The following is an 18,123-nucleotide window of genomic DNA, read 5'->3' as shown; positions in this document are numbered from 1 at the left end:
TCAGGAAGCAACAGTTAGAACTGGACATGGAACAACAGACTGGCTCCAAATAGGAAAAGGAGTACGTCAAGGCTGCATATTGTCACCCTGCTTATTTAACTTCTATGCAGAGTACATCATGAGAAACGCTGGACTGGAAGAAGCACAAACTGGAATCAAGATTGCCTGGAGAAATATCAATAACCTCAGATATGCAGATGACACCACCTTTATGGCAGAAAGTGAAGAACTAAAGAGCTTCTTGATGAGAGTGAAAGAGGAGAGTGAAAAAGTTGGCTTAAAACTCAACATTCAGAAAACTAAGATCATGGCATCTGGTCCCATCATTTCATGGGAAATAGATGGGGAAACAGTGGAAACAGTGGCAGACTTTATTTTGGGGGGCTCCAAAATCACTGCAGATGGTGACTGCAGCCATGAAATTAAAAGACGCTTACTCCTTGGAAGGAAAGTTATGACCAACCTAGATAGCATATTGAAAAGCAGAGACGTTACTTTGCCAACAAAGGTCCATCTAGTCAAGGCTATGGTTTTTCCAGTGGTCATATATGGATGTGAGAGTTGGACTGTGAAGAAAGTTGAGCACTGAAGAATTGATGCTTTTGAACTGTGGTGTTGGAGAAGGCTCTTGAGAGTCCCTTGGACTGCAAGGAGATCCAACCAGTCCATCCTAAAGGAGATCAGTCCTGGGTGTTCATTGGAAGGACAGATGTTGAAGCTGGAGCTCCAGTACTTTGGCCACCTCATGCAAAGAGTTGACTCATTGGAAAAGACCCTGATGCTGGGAGGGATTGGGGGCAGGAGGAGAAGGGGACGACAGAGGATGAGATAGCTGGATGGCATCACCGATTCGATGGACATAGTTTGGGTAAACTCCGGGAGTTGGTGATGGACACGGAGGCCTGGCGTGCTGCGATTCATGGGGTCACAAGGAGTCGGACACGACTGAGCGACTGAACTGAACTGAGGAACCCTCCACTTTTTGGAGGTTTTCACATAGACAGTAGGAGGTGGCAGGGAGGTTCAAGAGGGAGGGGGCGTACCTATATGACCAATTCATGTTGATACATGGCAGAAACTTCCCTGGTAGCTCAGACGGAAAAGCATCCACCTGCAATGCAGGAGACCCAGGTTCGATCCCTGGGTCAGGAACATCCACTGGAGAAGGAAATGGCAACCCACTCCAGTATCCTTGCCTGGAAAATCCCATGGACAGAGAAGCCTGGCGGGCCACAGTCTGTGGGGTTGCAAAGAGTCGGACACGACTGAGTGACTGACACACGCACACACACACACACACACACACGGCAGAAACCAACACAATATTGTAAAGCGATTAAAAATCAGCAAATTGGGACTTCCCTAGTAGCTCAGTGGTAAAGAATCTGTCTGCCAATGCGGAGACACGGGTTGGATCCCTGATCCGGGAGGATTCCACATGCTGCGAAGCAAATAAGCCCATGCACCATAACTATTGAGCCTGTGCTATACAGCCCACGAGTCACAACTACTGAAGCCCACGCACCATAGAGCCGGTGCTCTGCAACAAGAGAAGCCACTGCAGTAAGCCCACATGCCGCAACTAGAGAGTAGCCCCCACTCACCGCAGCTAGAGGAAAAGCCCTTGCAGCGACAAAGACCCAGCACAGCCCAAAATAAATAAACAGAATTATTTCTTTTTAAAAAAGTAAATTAAAAAACATTGAAAAAAAAAAAGACACTGTGTCTTTCCATGCGGTCACCAGACTATTACCTGAATTAGTTGAAGCCCGGAGACCTTGGGCTATGAGGCAAATAATGCAATTGTTATGATAATTTCTACTTGTATCTGAGATGTCCTGGGGATTCAGTGAGAGTTGACTTGGAGAGGACTGGAGGAGCTCTTTTGCTCAAGAACACTAACTGTAGCTACACCCAGGAAGCAATGGAAACAGTGACAGCCTTTATTTTCTTGGCTTTCAAAATCACTGCAACTGGTGACTGCAGCCATGAAATTAAAAGACGCTTGCTACTTGGAAGAAAAGCTATGACAAACCTAGACAGCATATTAAAAAGCAGAGATATCACTTTGCCAATAAAGCTCCATCTAGTCAAAGCTATGGTTTCTCCAGTAGCAGTCATGTATGGATGGGAGAGTTGGACCATAAAGAAGCCTGAGTGCTGAAGAATTGATGCTTTTGAACTGTGCTGTTGGAGAAGACTCTTGAGAGTCCCTTGGACTTCAAGGAGATCCAACCAGTCAATCCTTAAGGAAGTCAGTCCTGAATATTCATTGTAAGGACTGATGCTGAAGCTGAAGCTCCAATACTTCGGCCACCTGATGCAAAGAGTTGACTGATTGGAAAAGACCCTGATGCTGGGAAAGATTGAAGGCAGGAGGAGAAGGGAGAGACAGAGGCTGAGATGGTTGGATGGCATCACTGACTCAAAGGACATGAGTTTGAGCAAACTCTGGGAGATGGTGATGGAAAGCCTGGTGTGCTGCAGTCCATGGGGTTGCATAGAGTTGGACACGACTTGAGTGACTGACTGAACAACACCACCACCCAGTTAGCACCCTCTGACCTCCCTTCAAGGCAGCCTCCCTTCTAAGGCAACCTGCAACAGAACCCAGAAATAGAAATGCTGTCCTTCCTCTAAGCAGAGAAATTGGGCCCGGCACTCCTGGGTGCCTCTCATCCCTTCTCTGTATGTATTTACCATAACCTCGCCGTAACCTTCCTCCTTCCTCCATGAGTTAGTTACTGATTCTCCCCTTTTTTCCTCCTTTGGATCTGAAGGTCAACAGAAGACATCATTTAGCCCCTACTTAATCTGCCTGTGTTCTCTGGAAAAGGCTCACTGGAAAGTGGGGCTGGGGGTAGGGAGAAGGAGCAGGAAGGAACATGCCTGCTCTTAGACCCACTTAGAAACTTAAAAAAAAGATATTGTTGGGGTACTCTTTCTGCCCCCTTCTGATGCCTATGTCAGAAGCTTTCTCTATCTCCTTTATACTTTAATAAAACTTTATTACACAAAAGCTCTGAGCGATCAAGCCTTGGCTCTGGCCCCGGGTTGAATTCTTCTCCTCCGGGGGCCAAGAATCCCGGTGTATTCATGTGATTGAACAACAACCTTTCATCCTGGGGGCTCGTCCGGGATCCTTCAGGACAAGATGGGAGCTAACAATTCCAGCCTCACTCCTTTGAACTGTATCCTGAAAAACTGGGATAGATTTGATCCCCAGGGCTTAAAGAAGACACACCTGGTCTTCCTATGTGATACTGCATGGCCATGCTCGGGAGGATCTAAAGGATAAACTGCTGGGTCTGCGGAGTGCTCCCCTCTTCGTCAGTGGAAGGCTTCCCGTGGTGGACATCCCCATTTCAAGGAAAAGACTTTCTCCAAGTCTGTGAATACCTTCGACAACAATCACATGCGATGCCTCTTCTTCATCTGATGACATCTACCAACCCTAAAATGGACTGGTGCAACACTTTGTACTTTAACTATGGACATAATGTGACTTTTAGTTTTGATTCTGATTGTTTTGTTCTTGCTGTTTGCTCCCTGCATCTGTAACTGTATAACTGGATTTGTTTCTAGCCGCATGAAAGCTTTTAAGTTACAAATGGTTGCTCAAACTCCTGCTACTGCTGTAGCTTCCTCCAGCTACTATTTGGGGCCCCTGGATCAGATATCCTCAATATGAGGATTAGGAGAATATGTTGCCTCACCAATTTAGGGACAACGCCCCTTGTCAGCTCGGAAGTAGTTATGGACTGAGAACGACGCCCCTTTTCCCTAGGCAACATAATTCTCCTAAAAGAAAAGGGGGGAATGAGAGAGTCAGTTCCTAGGCAGGTTGATAGGGAGTCTAGGGGTCCCCAAGGAGAGAGGGGTCTGGAATTCTCAAGGAGGAAAAAAGGACAAACTTCTTTTCTTTCTCCACATTCCTTAGGATTATATAACAATAATGTATCCTGCCTAAGGACAGTCTTTGGATTCAACCTTCTGTTATTTTAAAATGTTAATTATGGGAGTAGACCTGGTCTTTACAAGGATGTATCTTGCCTGAGGACAGTGTTATCTTAAAACGTAAATTATGGGAGTAGGTCTGATGAGGTCTTTACAACCTCCAGACATTCTTTGGATTATATAACCTCATTGTTAACACTAGCAAGCGGGTACTCTTTCTGCCCCCTTCTGATGCCTATGTCAGAAGCTTTCTCTATCTCCTTTATACTTTAATAAAACTTTATTACACACACAAAAAAAGATATTGTTCATCAGACTTAAATACTTCTCTTTAAATCCAAACCTGATCCTTGGGCCATTTAAAGGAGAACGGTCTTAGCATCAAGGTCAAATGGAATCTGTCCCCATACACCCAGAAACGGCTTAAAATTAGATGAAATTTTCATCTTCATACTTGAGCTGCACATTTTTTGTCAGCTTTTTACTTTCCCTAGAGTTTTCAATTGCCTTTTTTCTTTTCTGTTGATGAAAGAATAATGTGCCTTTACCATATCCTCAAGTTGTTCAGCTCTACTACTCATGAAATTGACCGCCATTCTAACTTCTATTCCTGCAGACGATTCACTGCCACCCCTCACTTTCCTGCTCTGATGAGGCTCAATCAGATGCTGTCATGTCTTTAGCACCGGTGTCATTCTGGGACTTCCCTTCTTTGCTCTCCTGGGATGCAGCCACTGTTTTCTAGATTTCATGGCTTTTCTTTTTGCCCCTCATTTAACCGGATTACATCTTCAAGTAACTTTCTAAGAAAGGATACATGGGGTTGTGGGGAAGCAGACTGCCCTTTTATGTCTGAAAATGCCTCTCTTGTTTTTGCCATGCTGTGTGGCTTGCAGAATCTTAATTCCCTGACCAGGGATTGAACTTGGGCTCCTTCAGTGAAAGCTTTGAGTCCAAAGCACTGAACCACCAGGGAATTCCATGAAAATATTTTTAATCTGCTTTCAAACATAATTGCATTAAGCTAAAAAATTCTCTGGTCAACTAGGAAGGAGCTGGTGTGGTCCAGTGGAGAGTACTTGGGGGTGACTCAGGATCTCTGTGTCCCAGCTCTACCTCTGGCTCTACCCATGGTTCCCTCCACCCGTAAAAAGAGGTGGCTGGGTCAGATCACAGGTGGCCAGCTTTGATCTGACCCGAAAAGACATTCTGTGTAGGCCAGCACAATGACCCAGGCATCCCTCTCCTAGGTATTTACCCATGAAATGAAAATGCATGTCCACACAAAAACCCATACATGAACATTTGTAGCTGCTTTATTCATAGTAGCCCTAAACTGGAAACAAGCAAAATGTCCATCAGCTGGTGGATGGATAAATAAATGGTGGTACATCTTTAGATCAGGCTTCCCAGGTGGCGCTGGTGGTAAAGCATCTCCTGCCAGTGCAGGAAGACACAAGAGACGCAGCTTTTATCTCTGAGTTGGGAAGATCCCCTGGAGAAGGAAATGACAACCCACTCCAGTATTCTTGCCTATAAAATCTCACGGATAAAGGAGTCTGGCAGGCTACAGTCCATGGACTCGCAGAGTCGGATGTAACTAGGCATGCACGTGTGTGTATCCATTATGTCTAGGTGTGGTACTCTTCATTCATCCTGCTTTGCTCTTGGTAGGTCATTTCAATCTAAGTCCCATCGTGAGGTTGCCAAGAGACTGCCTACTCTGGAAGGATGACCGGGTCAGGGCACCACCACATGTCCCCATCCACAGGCCCTGGAAATAGACTCTCTAGCAAGAACAAGAAAAAGCAAAGGCAGTCAAGAAACACCTCGTTTCTTCTGCAGTGGTCCTCTTGTGCCCTCTACTGTCATATACTAGAATCACATGCACAAGGAGAAAATGTGTGAAGAGACTAATCTCTTATTGCATAGCAAGGTTCATAGGTGAATTGGGGCCTGAGAGGCAAGATTGGTAACACTTTCTAAAAGTCATTTCTTGTCTTCTACTTTCTTACTGTTCCTTCTTCATTGCCTTCTGTTATCACTCTGTGGTTGTAACTTCTGGAATTTTTCTGTGGACACTAATTATTTTCTCTTCCATTCCTGGGTTCATCATTGCTTCATTGGTAGTAAGTTTTTCTGTTTGTGTATCCTGTTATTTTCCTTCACACTGCTGTTTTTCCTTATAAGTCGGAAGATCTATACTTCTCATTCATATTTATAAAAAGAATAGCGCTGAACATTCCAGCAGCAGGTGGGGTTTCTTCTACTCTGCTATTAGTATGTCCTTTTCACCACGGGTCTCTTCTCTCAGCAGGAGGCCTGCCTGGGAACTCTGGGATCATGGGTGGGGAGTGTGAGTTGCAAGGCTTTCACTCAGGGTGACTGGGCAGGAATAGCCTACTGACGGTGTACTCCCAAAGACACAAGCAAAGAGGGCTTAGCACCAGAGTGGCCAATACCTAGTTATCGCTAGATAGTCCTTCAGTGTTGTTAGACAAAAATTTGATCATTTTCACCAGGATATAAAAACTCAGGCACCATCTCTCAGACCGGTCAGAGCCCATGGTATATCATTGCTGCGTGTTTTGTCATTGTTGTTACATTCATTTATTTTTTAGATTGCACTTTGGCTGGTTGGTTTTGCATTGTTGGTGGTTTAGTTGCTGCTGCTGCTGCTAAGTTGCTTCAGTCGTGTCCGACTCTGTGCGATCCCATAGACAGCAGCCCACCAGGCTCCCCCGTCCCTGGGATTCTCCAGGCAAGAACACCGGAGTGGGTTGCCATTTCCTTCTCCAATGCATGAAAGTGAAAAGTGAAAGTGAAGTCACTCAGTCGTGTCCGACTCTTAGTGACCCCATGGACTGCAGCCCCACCAGGCTCCTCCATCCATGGGATTTTCTTATCCAACTCTTGTCACCCCATGGGCTTAGCCTGCCAGGGTCCTCTGCCCATGGAATTCTCCAGGCAAGAACACTGGAGTTGGTTGCCAGTTTATTCTCCAGGGGATCTTCCCGACCCAAGAATCATAGCTGGGTCTCCTGCTTTGCAGGCAGATTGTTACACATTTTTAATTTTTATGTTGGAGATGAAGTTGCAGCTTACTGCACTTTCTAATTCTCTGCTCCACCCCTATCCTTCATTTTACTTACCTGGTCTGAGCCCAGAGCCTCCCCGGGGGGTCTTATGAGCAGGTTACCCTCACTTTTCTGCCAGCCTCAAGGAGTGAATTCTGGGGTGGTTTTCCTCTACTTGGGTTACATTTGTTACCACCCTGCCATCTGTTTTCCACCTTCTAAAAAGTCCTTGAACTCTCTCATCTGCTGATGAACTCTTTTTTGTTTGTTATTTTGTCTGCTGTCGAGGGTTTATACTTTTTCTCACTTTGGCAAATGTCCACCATTTGAATTGGAAGCTTCCTCATAAGCTTTATATTGATCTATCTTGAGTCAATAAAACAACCTTGCAAGCAAGTCAAGATTTTACCAGCCCAATAATTTCAAGGAGAAGAATAACAAAACTTTTAAATAATTTAAAACAATGATTAGAAACTCTTGCCAAAATGCCAAGTTTGGATTCTTTACCATTTCCTGGATCTAACTATTCAAAGAGAAACCATAGCCCAAATCTGACCTAGTTAATAGCTAGAAATGAAGGTCCTTTGTTGGTTGGAGGAGGGGAGAGGCACAGCTGTAGGGAAACAGAGCTCAGCCCCTTGGTTGGGGATGTGAACCGCTTACCCTGGAGCTTGGTGACCATCCCTGGTGGGCAGTTGGGGCGGGTGACGCAGCGGGCACAGGAATTGGTGACTGGTGTGGCGCAGAACATGCCAGGTTGACACTCACAGACTCGGGAAGAGTTCCATGTGCAAGGTGTCTTCTCCACGAGGCCATCTGGGGGACAGAGAAGGGTCCTGAGGAAGAACTGGAATGAAGAGGGCAGGAATCCAGAGAACCCCCGGAGGGCAGAGACGGATTTGCCCAGGAACACATGCTTATTCGATTATTCTGTTGAGCAGATCTTTTGGTGCAGAAAGTAACTATGCTGAATGAAAGAAGTTGGACAAAAAAAAGGTGTATATAAGGACTCCCCTGGCAGTCTAATGGTTAGGACTCCGTGCTTCCACTGAAGGGGGCACAGGTTCAATCCCTGCTCAGAGAACTGAGATCCTGCATGCCGTTCAGTGCAGCCAAAAAAAAAAAAAGAGTCTATGCTCTATAATTCTGTTTCTAGAAAAAGCCAGAAAATGCAAACTCTTTCATAGTGACAGCATACCAAATGCCTGGGAATGGGAGTAGGGGCAGGGAATGGGGGGAGGGATGGTAAGGAGCTTAAGGAACCTTTTGGGAGGTGGACAGACAGTTCATTATCTTGATTGTGGTGATGGTTTCACAGCCACACACATCTCAAGATTTATCAAACTGCACACTTTAAACATGTGACTGTTATTGTATGTCAACTGTATCTATCTATCTGTATCTAGTATGTCAACTGTATTTATTGTATGTATCTGTATCTAGCAATTTACTACAAAGATGAATCAAGACTGGCCATGACTTGATAATTCTTTAAAATTGGGTGATAGTTCATAACCACTTCTGATTCTCTCTACTTCTGAGGATGTTTGAAAATTCTGATGATGAAAAGTGGGGTTTTCTCCAAAATAAAAAGAAATCGTTAGTGGTTTTATAAAATACAAATGTTATAATGCATTTATACATGTTTAGGGATATTCTGCATGCTTTATTAACGGGTGAAAATAGAATTACTGTATCAGTGGATTAGATAAGTGCAATTTGCTCAATAAAGACACTGGTGGGATACTTAGAGGTTTAGAAGCCCTGCATGATAAAGACAAGGGACTGCACTGTTGATTATAACATTGTATTAACACAACCAAGCCTGTTCGAGGCAGTGTTTCTAGCACTTTATCCAGATTAACTCAGTTAACCTATTTAACTCTCAGAACACCTCTCTGAAAGAGGTCTCTTATAATGCCCATTTTACCGATGAGGAAAGAGGCCCAGAGAGGTTAAGAAACTTGCTTGAGTTTATAAGCTCCCAAGCACTAGAGCCAAGATTTGACCCCAGGCACTTGGGCTCTACTCCACAGCCTCACAGGGCTTCATTTACGCAATTTGAAGGAATTCTGGGGCCCAGAGTCATCTCTTTATTTCCTCATCTGACACAGCAGCTGTGATAGATTATATTTTTTCCAGGAATGGCCACAGCAATAGCTCGCAGTCTGTCTGCTCTTCCAGAGCTTGGCCACTTACTCATCCAAAAACTCGACTTTTTTCCCCTTCCATGACTCCAGGGGGAACCTGTCCCCCTGCCTTCAGAGGCAGAATGCAGTGGAAGTTACGCCATGTAATTTCTGAAAGTCTGTTAGTTGCTCAGTTGTGTCTGACTCTCTGCAACTCCATGGACTCTAGCTTGCCAGGCTTCTTTGTCCATGGGATACTCCAGGCAAGAATACTGGAGTGGGTTGCCATTCCTTCTCTGGGGGATCTTCCCAACCCAGAGAGGAACCCGGGTCTCCTGCATTGCAGGTAGATTCTCTACCTTCTGAGTAACTTCTGAAGCTGGGTCATAAAAATGAGTATGGTATCTATTCTACTACCAACTCATCTTTGGGTTCAGCACCCAAAGGAAGCCCAAATAGCAGCCAACATAGAAAGAATCTGAGGGCGTCGACCCCAGACCCATGAACAAAGAAGGTGCAGATGATTCCAGCTCTCAAGCTTCAGCTTTTCCAACTGAAACCTCAGACCTCATGGAGCAGACACCAGCTGGCCCTCTGGTGTCACATCTGAATTCTGACCCACAGACTCCACGACTACAATGAATGGTTTGCTTTTTGCCACTCAGATTTGAGAAAATTTGCTCTGTGGCCTTAGTAAACAGAACAGTGACCTCCAATGACCACAAACAGAATGTCCTTTCCCCCACATGGCCTCCCCTGACTCCAGTCCATGTTGCTGCAGAGACAGAATCACACCTCCCCCTGGTGGTGGAGGCTGTCTTGGGCTGGGGCTACAGCCATGGCAGTCTGGGACCTGGCCAGCTGCATGGACTTCACAGGGCAGCTGGAGGTGCTGCAGGCAGCTGGCCGCAGGGAGAACACCAGCAGTCAGTCTCTAAGGGCTTGTACAGTGGTGCTCTGAGAGGTAGTGGAGAGGCAGTGGAGTGAGTGATGAGCCCAGAACCTGGTAGCAGGTGCCCTAGGTTCAAATCCTGGCCCTGCCATTTGTGAGGGCTTGTGGCCCTGGAAGTCCCCTGACTTCCCCAAGCCCCAGTTTCCTCTTCTGTAAAATGGGGGCAATCTCAATCCGGGCGTCATAGGATAGGTACAAAAAATAATGAGACAAGCTTGAAACAGGTAGCTGATTAACAAATGCTTCCTTGCAAGACAGAGTGAGTGAATGGAAACTCTCTGAAAGGGGGTCACGGCTATCAAAACCCACAATCATCAGTGGGAGTCACTAGAAGCCAATTGCTCAAAAAATGCCAGTGAAGTGAACCAGGCTCCCGAGGACTGAGCATCCAAGATCCAACTCAGGGCTCCCACCCCCAGATTCTTGGCCTCTCCTTCCAAGACCATCCCTGCTCTCTGGAAGAGGCCCCAGGAGGAGAGACACGGCCCTTACCTCCTGAACACGTCACACAGGCCTTGCAGCGACCGTCCCTGTCCAGGTAGTAGTCGTGGTTACACTGCTTCCTGCAGTCAGCAGACCCCCGAGGGCACGGGGGCTGCAGGGTCAGCCCTGGGAAAAGAAGCAAAGAAGCTCCAGGCCAAGTCTTGTTGGCAGAGGCCTCACCCTCACCCTATCCCACCCTCCATCACTGAAGCCCCCCAACTCCATGACCAGCTCCCAAACTCTGCACATGTCAAGTAGTCCTCCAGAGGGAGTCCTCAGGCTCAGAGAGGGAAGGGATGTGTCTAACGCCACACAGGAAAAGAGCACTAACTGCCCCCAAAATGACCCTTCTATCTCTGGCCCCTCCCCTTTGCCAGAGTCCTCTCCCCAGTCTCATTGCTCTGTCACTGTCCAGCTCAAAACTTTGGTAGCCACTCTCTCTTTGAGTTCAACAAGGATACAAGGACGCCTACCATCACAACTTCTATTCAGTTTGGTCGCATAGATCATAGGCAGTGCAATAAGGCAAGAAAAAGAATCAAAAGGAGCAAGGTTAGAAAGGAAGACATCAAGCACTTATGGACGGATGATACCACGGACTGCACAGAGCATCCGAAGAGTTTGTAGATGCATTATTAGAAGGAATAAGTGATTTTAGCAAGATAGTTGGATATAACGTCACTATATCAAAATCAATTGAATGTTTATATATTTGCACTGAACCACAGAAATTGCTGTTTAAGATAGGACAGAAATAATCAAATATTGGCATTTCACACAGTTCAAACTAGTACTAACAATAAAAAAGTTAGCACATGAAGTATTGAAAAAAGATATCATTTGTATTATCAACAAAAATACCAAAGATGTAGAAATCTAACAAAAAGATGTAAATATCTCTACACAAATCATAATAAAACATTATTGGGAGAATTTAAAGAAGACCCAAATGGGTAGAGGGATAAATTAGGCTATTGGGATTAACATACACACATGACTACCTATAAAACAGATAATCCTACCCATACAAATATGGACCTTTGATTTACAACAAAGATGGCGTGTAAAACAGTGAGGAAAGGACAACTGATTTGATAAATGGTGTGGATTCAACTGGATATTCATAGGGACACTTTAAACAAAGTCAAAACAGTAATGACCTTAGGAAATAAATGTAGGATGATGTTGAGACCTCAGTGGAGGAAAAGCCTTGCGGAGCAGAACATGAGAAGCACTAGTCATAAAGGAAAAGATGGATCAATTTGACTACACTGAAATTAAAAACACCTCTTCATCAAAAGACACCATAAAGAGGATGAGAAGGCAAGCCCCAGCGTGGGAGAAGAGATTTTAAACACAACTATAAGACAAAGGGCTCAAACCCAGAATTATAAGAAGTCCTAGAGATCAATTCAAAAAAGCAAAGAGAAATGAAAACATATTCATCAAAGACTTGTTTTTCATTATTCACTACAGCCAAAAAGGAGAAACCACCCAAATATCCAAAAACTGTTAAACAAAGTGTAATATTCTTATACATTCACGTACAATGGAAGACTATTGGGTAATAAACAGGAGTGAATGGGGACCCTAATCTGTTGCCATGGGAACTAGAGGCGGGCATCATATTGATACCTGCAGAGACGGGCCTGCTCTGTTGCCCCAGCATGCCTCAGTGTCTGGTACCCAAACCAGGAAACAAGTGAGTCCTTCCATTCTCTACTCTGGCCCCTGAAGGTCTCAGTCCCAGAAGGCCTTGAGATCTTCTTCTCCCCATACTGGCTCAGTGACTGTTTGCCCCGACCACCCCACACACCGTACTCCACCCATTGGACACCACTGCCCTGGAGACTGCCCCTGGCTCCTCTGGAGAGCTTACCTGGATCTGGATTGAGTTTCACCACGAAGGAGCTGGAGTTGGGAGTCATTTTAGAAGCATCTTCTGGGGCGAGGGGGATGTCCCCTCCAAGAAGCATGGTCCTGGCACCAGGGCTTGCTGGGGAGGTCAGGGTGGGCTTGGCCTGGGGGATGGTGCCACTGGGAAGGAAGCCAGAGATGGGACTGGCAATTCTGCTGATGGTGCAGGGGGAATCTGTGCTTAGGGATGGCCGTTTCTACAGAGAAGGGGCCCCCAGACTCTGCCCACAGCCTCTGGCAGGCCCTCTGTCAGATCCTGGGAGCAAGAGCTGTGTTTTCTTGTCCTTCTGGGTCTCCTGTGTGCTCAGGGCAGGCTGGGCACACAGTAGGGCCTCAATGACCTTTCTGCTCAGCAAAGAGGCCCCTTGGATTCCTGACACCCTGGACTGACCCCCACCCACATCCCCAGCCCACAATGCCCTGGGTCTCCTATCAGGTGGGACAGCCCCACACAAGGGTCAGCTGGATAGCACGGGGCTGAGAGTCACCTGGTGGGGCCCTTGCAGTCCTGCGGGCTGGCGCTGCAGTTGGGGCTGGCCCCTGGGGGAGCTGGCTCACAGACGGTGTCCCTCTGTGCTGTGCCTGCAGGGAGGACAGCGATGCCTTCAGCTTTGGTGCTGAGGAGCCAGAGACTCCAGGAGCAGACCTCTTGCCACCACAACCCAGGGAAACACAGCAGCCATTTGATCTTTGTGCCTCCCCAGCAGCCATTCACCTTTGGGGTAAAGTAGCCCAGTTTTCCCGGGAGAATTACACTTCCCAATTTCAGTGTCTGTGGTAAGGAGCTGGGACAGACTGACCACCCCACTCCCACTTCCAGGAACAGCCATGGGACAGGCTGCACCAATCAATCCATCCCATTCCTGTGGCCATGATGGGCTGGGTCAGGGGTGGGCACATGACCCAAGCCATGTCTATGAGAAGCAACATCAAGGTTTTGTTTTTGTTGTTGAGAAAATGGGAAGGAGAAGCAGATTTTCCACTGGAGTTGAGTAGAGAGCAAATCTGGAGCTGCTGGTAGATATTTTACAGGAAAAACAACACACAGAGGGGTAGAGATAAGAGACGGAGAAAAGACAGAGCTCCTGGATCCAGCCATACCTGAAGTTCCGCAAAGAAAAATTTCAATTACATGAACCAAATAATTTGTGACTTGCAAACCGAAGAGTTCTGAAGAATACTGGGTGGAAGCACAGCGGAGAAGAAAACAGAGTGCTTTCAATCAAGTGGACCTGAGTTTGAGCGTTTTGGTGGCAGTGGCTATGAGCGAGGCTGACTCATCTCATCTACCTGCACTGTGGTGGGGTGACAAGACTTGAGCGTTCAACGTTGGACTAGATATTCCCTGCTCTGTGATCGTAAGCAATTACCGGCCATCTCTGAACCTCAATTTCCTCACTTGTAAAATGGGGCTAATACAGCCTTATGGAGTCTGGAGAATTTCAGAGGAGAAAGTCAGTACAAGGTCTTAGGGTAAGACTGAGCTATAAGCTCCACCTGAGGCAGAAATTACTTTTCATTCTATAGCTGGAGAGACTGAGGCCCTGAGAGTTACTCGGTGGGAACTCTGACAGAGGAATCGAGCCAGGGTTTGGCAGCCAAAGGATGGAGTGCTTTACAAGCAGTGCTATTCAATAAAATATGTGGCTCACAAGTCACCATTTTAAATTTTCCAGTAGCCACATTTTGGATAGTAAAGAACAAACAAGTGAAATTAAGCAATACATTTAACCCAATATATCTAAAATATGAACTTTCCCAATGGCTTGGCAGATAAAGAATCTGCCTGCCAATACAGGAGATGCAGGTTTGATCCCTGGCTCAGGAAGATCCCCTGGAGGAGGAAATGGCAACCTGTTCCAGTATTCTTGCTTGAAAAATCCCATGGACGGAGGAGCCTGGAGGGCTGCGGTCCAAAGGGTCACAAAGAGTCGGACACAAATTATGCCAATAGATAATCAACATAAATTGCTTCTGCTGCTAAGTCACTTCAGTCGTGTCCGACTCTGTGTGACCCCATAGACGGCAGCCCACCAAGCTCCCCCGTCCCTGGGATTCTCCAGGCAAGAACACTGGAGTGGGTTGCCATTTCCTTCTCCAATGCATGAAAGTGGAAAGTGAAAGTGAAGTCGCTCAGTCGTGTCCAACCCTCAGCGACCCCATGGACTGCAGCCTTCCAGGCTCCTCCAGCCATGGGATTTTCCAGGCAAGAGTACGTTAATCCTAAAGGAAATCAACCCTGAATATTCATTGGAAGGACTGATGCTGAAGCTGAAGCTCTAATACTTTGGCCACCCGATGTGAGGAGCCAACTCATTGGAAAAGACCTTGATGCTGGGAAAGACTGAGGGCAGGAGAAGAGGGCAGATGATATGGTTGGATGGCATCATCGACACAATGGACATGTGTTTGAGCAGACTCCGGAAGATAGTGAAGGACAGGGAAGCCTGGCGTGCTGCAGTTTATGGGGTTGCAGAGTCGGACGCGACTGAGAGACTGAACAAAAATCAACATAAGAAATAACGAAATGTATACTTTCTGTGTACTAAGTATTTGAAATCCAGCGCATATTCTATACTGACAGCCCATCTCAAGTGACTGGCCACATTTTAAGTGCTCAGTGACCACAGATGGCCAGTGGTACGGCTTTGGGCAGCGGTCTGCGGGGGCAGGAAAGAGAGGCCTCTGGCGCCACCGTGTGGCAGATGTAGGAATGCCGTCGAGAGAGCCAGAGCTGGTCCACAGGCAGCTGCAACAGAACTCACAGCAGCTTTTCTTAGGGAAGAGCTTCTAAGCAACAAAAGCCTCCATGCGAGGCCTTCCAGTTACACTCCCTCATTTACAGAAGGTGAGACCGAGGCCCAGAGAGGGCTGGGAATACACCCCACAGATGCAAAGCTGTACAAAATCCCAGGTATCTGATGCCCAGTTCAGAACCCTTTCCCAGGTGGCACTAGTTGCCATTGCAGAAGACACAGGAGATGCGGGTTCGATCACTGGGTTGGGAAGATCCCCTGGAGAAGGGAACAGCTCCCCACTCCAGTATTCTTGCCTGAAGAATCCCATGGACAGAGGAGCCTGGGAGGCTACGGTCCATAGGGTCGCACAGAGTCAGACAGGACTGAAGTGACTTGGCATGCATACCTGCACCTCTCCTGCCTGCAGGTGGCAGGCTTCTGAGGATCTGTCTACTGAGGGTTTTGCATGAGCAGGGTGAATCCAACCAGATTTGAACTCCACCCACCCCCAGCTCTGATCTCCCCGTCACATCAGACATCTCTGAAGAGCAGATGCCGCGCCTCATGGGGAGATGACTGTGAATGTGCTGGGCATGGTCCTGGCCCTCACGAAGCTACTGGGAGAGAGGGAGAAGAGCACTGACCACACTGAGACAGAGGCCAGTGTTCGCATCTGTGTTGGGAAGGAGACGTGATCTGTGAGAGGTCAGGAGGTGATGTCTGGACGGACACCTGAAGGCAGAGTTGAGTTCACTGGGTGAACAGGGAAGGAAGGGTGTCCCACCCTTCGCATGTGCGAAGGCCTGGTAGAGGAAGAAGCATGGCACATCCATGGACCAAAACGGGGAAACCAGCTCTGATCTTCTGGGAAACGCCAGGACAGAAACTTCAGGTTTCTTTCTTGCTTATCAAGCATCAGAGAATTTCTGCCCCGAGCCTCAAGCCAACCCAAGACCTCCTCCAGCCAGGGCAGTGCCTGGAACTCTTTCTGAGCCTGGCACCTGAGGTGCAGAGAAAGGACCACATGGGCCTCTGGGTGCATCCTCGGCATCATAATGATAGGAGATGTCTTCTGTCCCTCAGGAAGGAGGAGGTGGGAGGTCGGGGTGGGGGGGTGTGGCATCAGCACAGATCGTGGTCCTGGGAGGTGGGGATACTCACCCTGCAACTTGACAACCATCCCTTCTGGGCAGACAGAGTGGCGGATGCAGCGGGCACAGGAGTTGACCACTGATGTGCCACAGAACATGCCGGCCCGGCACTCACAGACACGGGAGGAGTTCCTTGAGCATGGCTTCTTCTCCACGAGGTCTAAGGGACACAGAGAAAAGTCACTGGGGACTCAAAGAGGGTGAGGGAAGGGACCCAGAAAGCACCATGGACAGTCCAGCACATGAGGGAAGACACTGCTGTGGTCTTTCGCTGGGCAGGGCAGCTGGCATGCCCCGTTCTTCCTTCCAGACTGTTCCTGAGATGAGGGCAAGAAGGCTGCATGAGGTAGCCTCCACCTCCTAGCCCACATCCCTGGAGATCACAAAAATGATATTAAAAATAAATGAATATCCCAATATTAAAATAGGCAAAAAAGACAGGGTGGGATATTACATGCATATTTCAAAGTGAAAGCAGCCAATTGGAAAGGCTACCTACTGTGACTCTAACTACATGACATTTGGGAAAAGACAAAACTAGGGAGACAGTAAAAAGATCAGTGGTTGTCAGTGTTTGGTCGGGGTGGGAGAGGGGAAGATGAATGGGCAGAGCACCAAGGATTTTTAGGGCAGTGAAACTATTTTGTATGCTACTGCAACCATGGATAGATGACATTATAAGTTTGTCAAAAATTAGAATCTACAATGCAAAGAGTGAACCTCAATGTAAGCTATGAACTTCAGTTAATAATGCACCAACATTGGTGCATCAGTTGTAACGATGTACCACACTAACGCAAGGTGTTAATAACACTGGGGAGTAGTGGGAAATCTCTGTACTTCTTGTTCAGTTTTTCTATAAATTGAAAACTAAAAAAAAAAAAAAACAAGTCTATTAAATTTTTTCAATGGGCAAAGGAATGGAGAATACCCTTCCCCTAGAAGATACACAAGTGGCCAGAAAGCGCATGAGAAGATGCTCAACGTCACGAGTCATCAGATCCATCCATTAGTCATCAAACCAAAACCACAAGGACAGACCACACTGTATCCACCAGGACAACAGAATATACATGTCAGACAGTGACACTAGTGGGTAAGGATATGGAGAAATTGGAATCCTTTTAGAATACTAGTGGGAATATAAAGTAGGACAGAGCTGTGGAAAGGAGTCTGGCAATTCCTCAAGAAGTTAAATATAGATTTATCATATGATCCAGCAATTCTACTCCTAGATACATACCAAAGACAACTGAAAACATATGTCCATTCAAAAACTTGTCTGTGGATGTTCATACTAACATTATTCATACTAGCCAAGAAGTAGAAACAACTCGATATTCATCAACTGATACACAGATAAAGAAAATGTGCTATAGCCATATAATAAAATATTATTCAGTCATAAAAAAGGAATGATGTACTGATACACACTACAAATGGATAAACCTTGAAAACTCTACATAAAGTGAAAGAAGCTAGACACTAAAAGCCACAACCGCATGATTCCAGTTACATGGAATGTCTAGAATAAGCAAATCCATCGAGACAGACAGTTGATTAGTGATTGCCAGGAGATGGAAGGAGGGGAGAATTAGGAGCTAAGGGGTTTCTTTTTTTATTGAAATAAAGCTGATATACAATATTATATGTTTTAGGGATACAACATAGTGATTCACAATTTTGAAAAGATATAATCCATTTATGGTTATCACAAAG

At 46.5% G+C, this 18,123-nt stretch overlaps 1 protein-coding gene across 1 annotated transcript in view; it reads right to left on the bottom strand.

The window, feature by feature from the left end:
* TNFRSF8 (TNF receptor superfamily member 8) overlaps positions 1-18,123 on the bottom strand; it is a 77,119-nt gene that overhangs the window by 25,027 nt on the left and 33,969 nt on the right. Inside the window, exons 4-8 of the mRNA XM_070385272.1 lie at positions 16,415-16,564; positions 13,004-13,097; positions 12,478-12,635; positions 10,608-10,724; positions 7,698-7,850 (exon numbers count right to left, since the gene is read on the bottom strand). Of these exons, the coding sequence (XP_070241373.1) occupies positions 7,698-7,850; positions 10,608-10,724; positions 12,478-12,635; positions 13,004-13,097; positions 16,415-16,564 (672 nt within the window). The remainder of the gene's footprint in view (positions 1-7,697; positions 7,851-10,607; positions 10,725-12,477; positions 12,636-13,003; positions 13,098-16,414; positions 16,565-18,123) is intronic.

The sequence above is a fragment of the Bos mutus genome, chromosome 16 (genome assembly GCF_027580195.1).
Source record: "Bos mutus isolate GX-2022 chromosome 16, NWIPB_WYAK_1.1, whole genome shotgun sequence".
NCBI classification, from domain to species: Eukaryota; Metazoa; Chordata; class Mammalia; order Artiodactyla; family Bovidae; genus Bos; species Bos mutus.
Note: the sequence above shows the minus strand (reverse complement) of the source record. Positions and strands in the feature narration are given on the sequence as shown.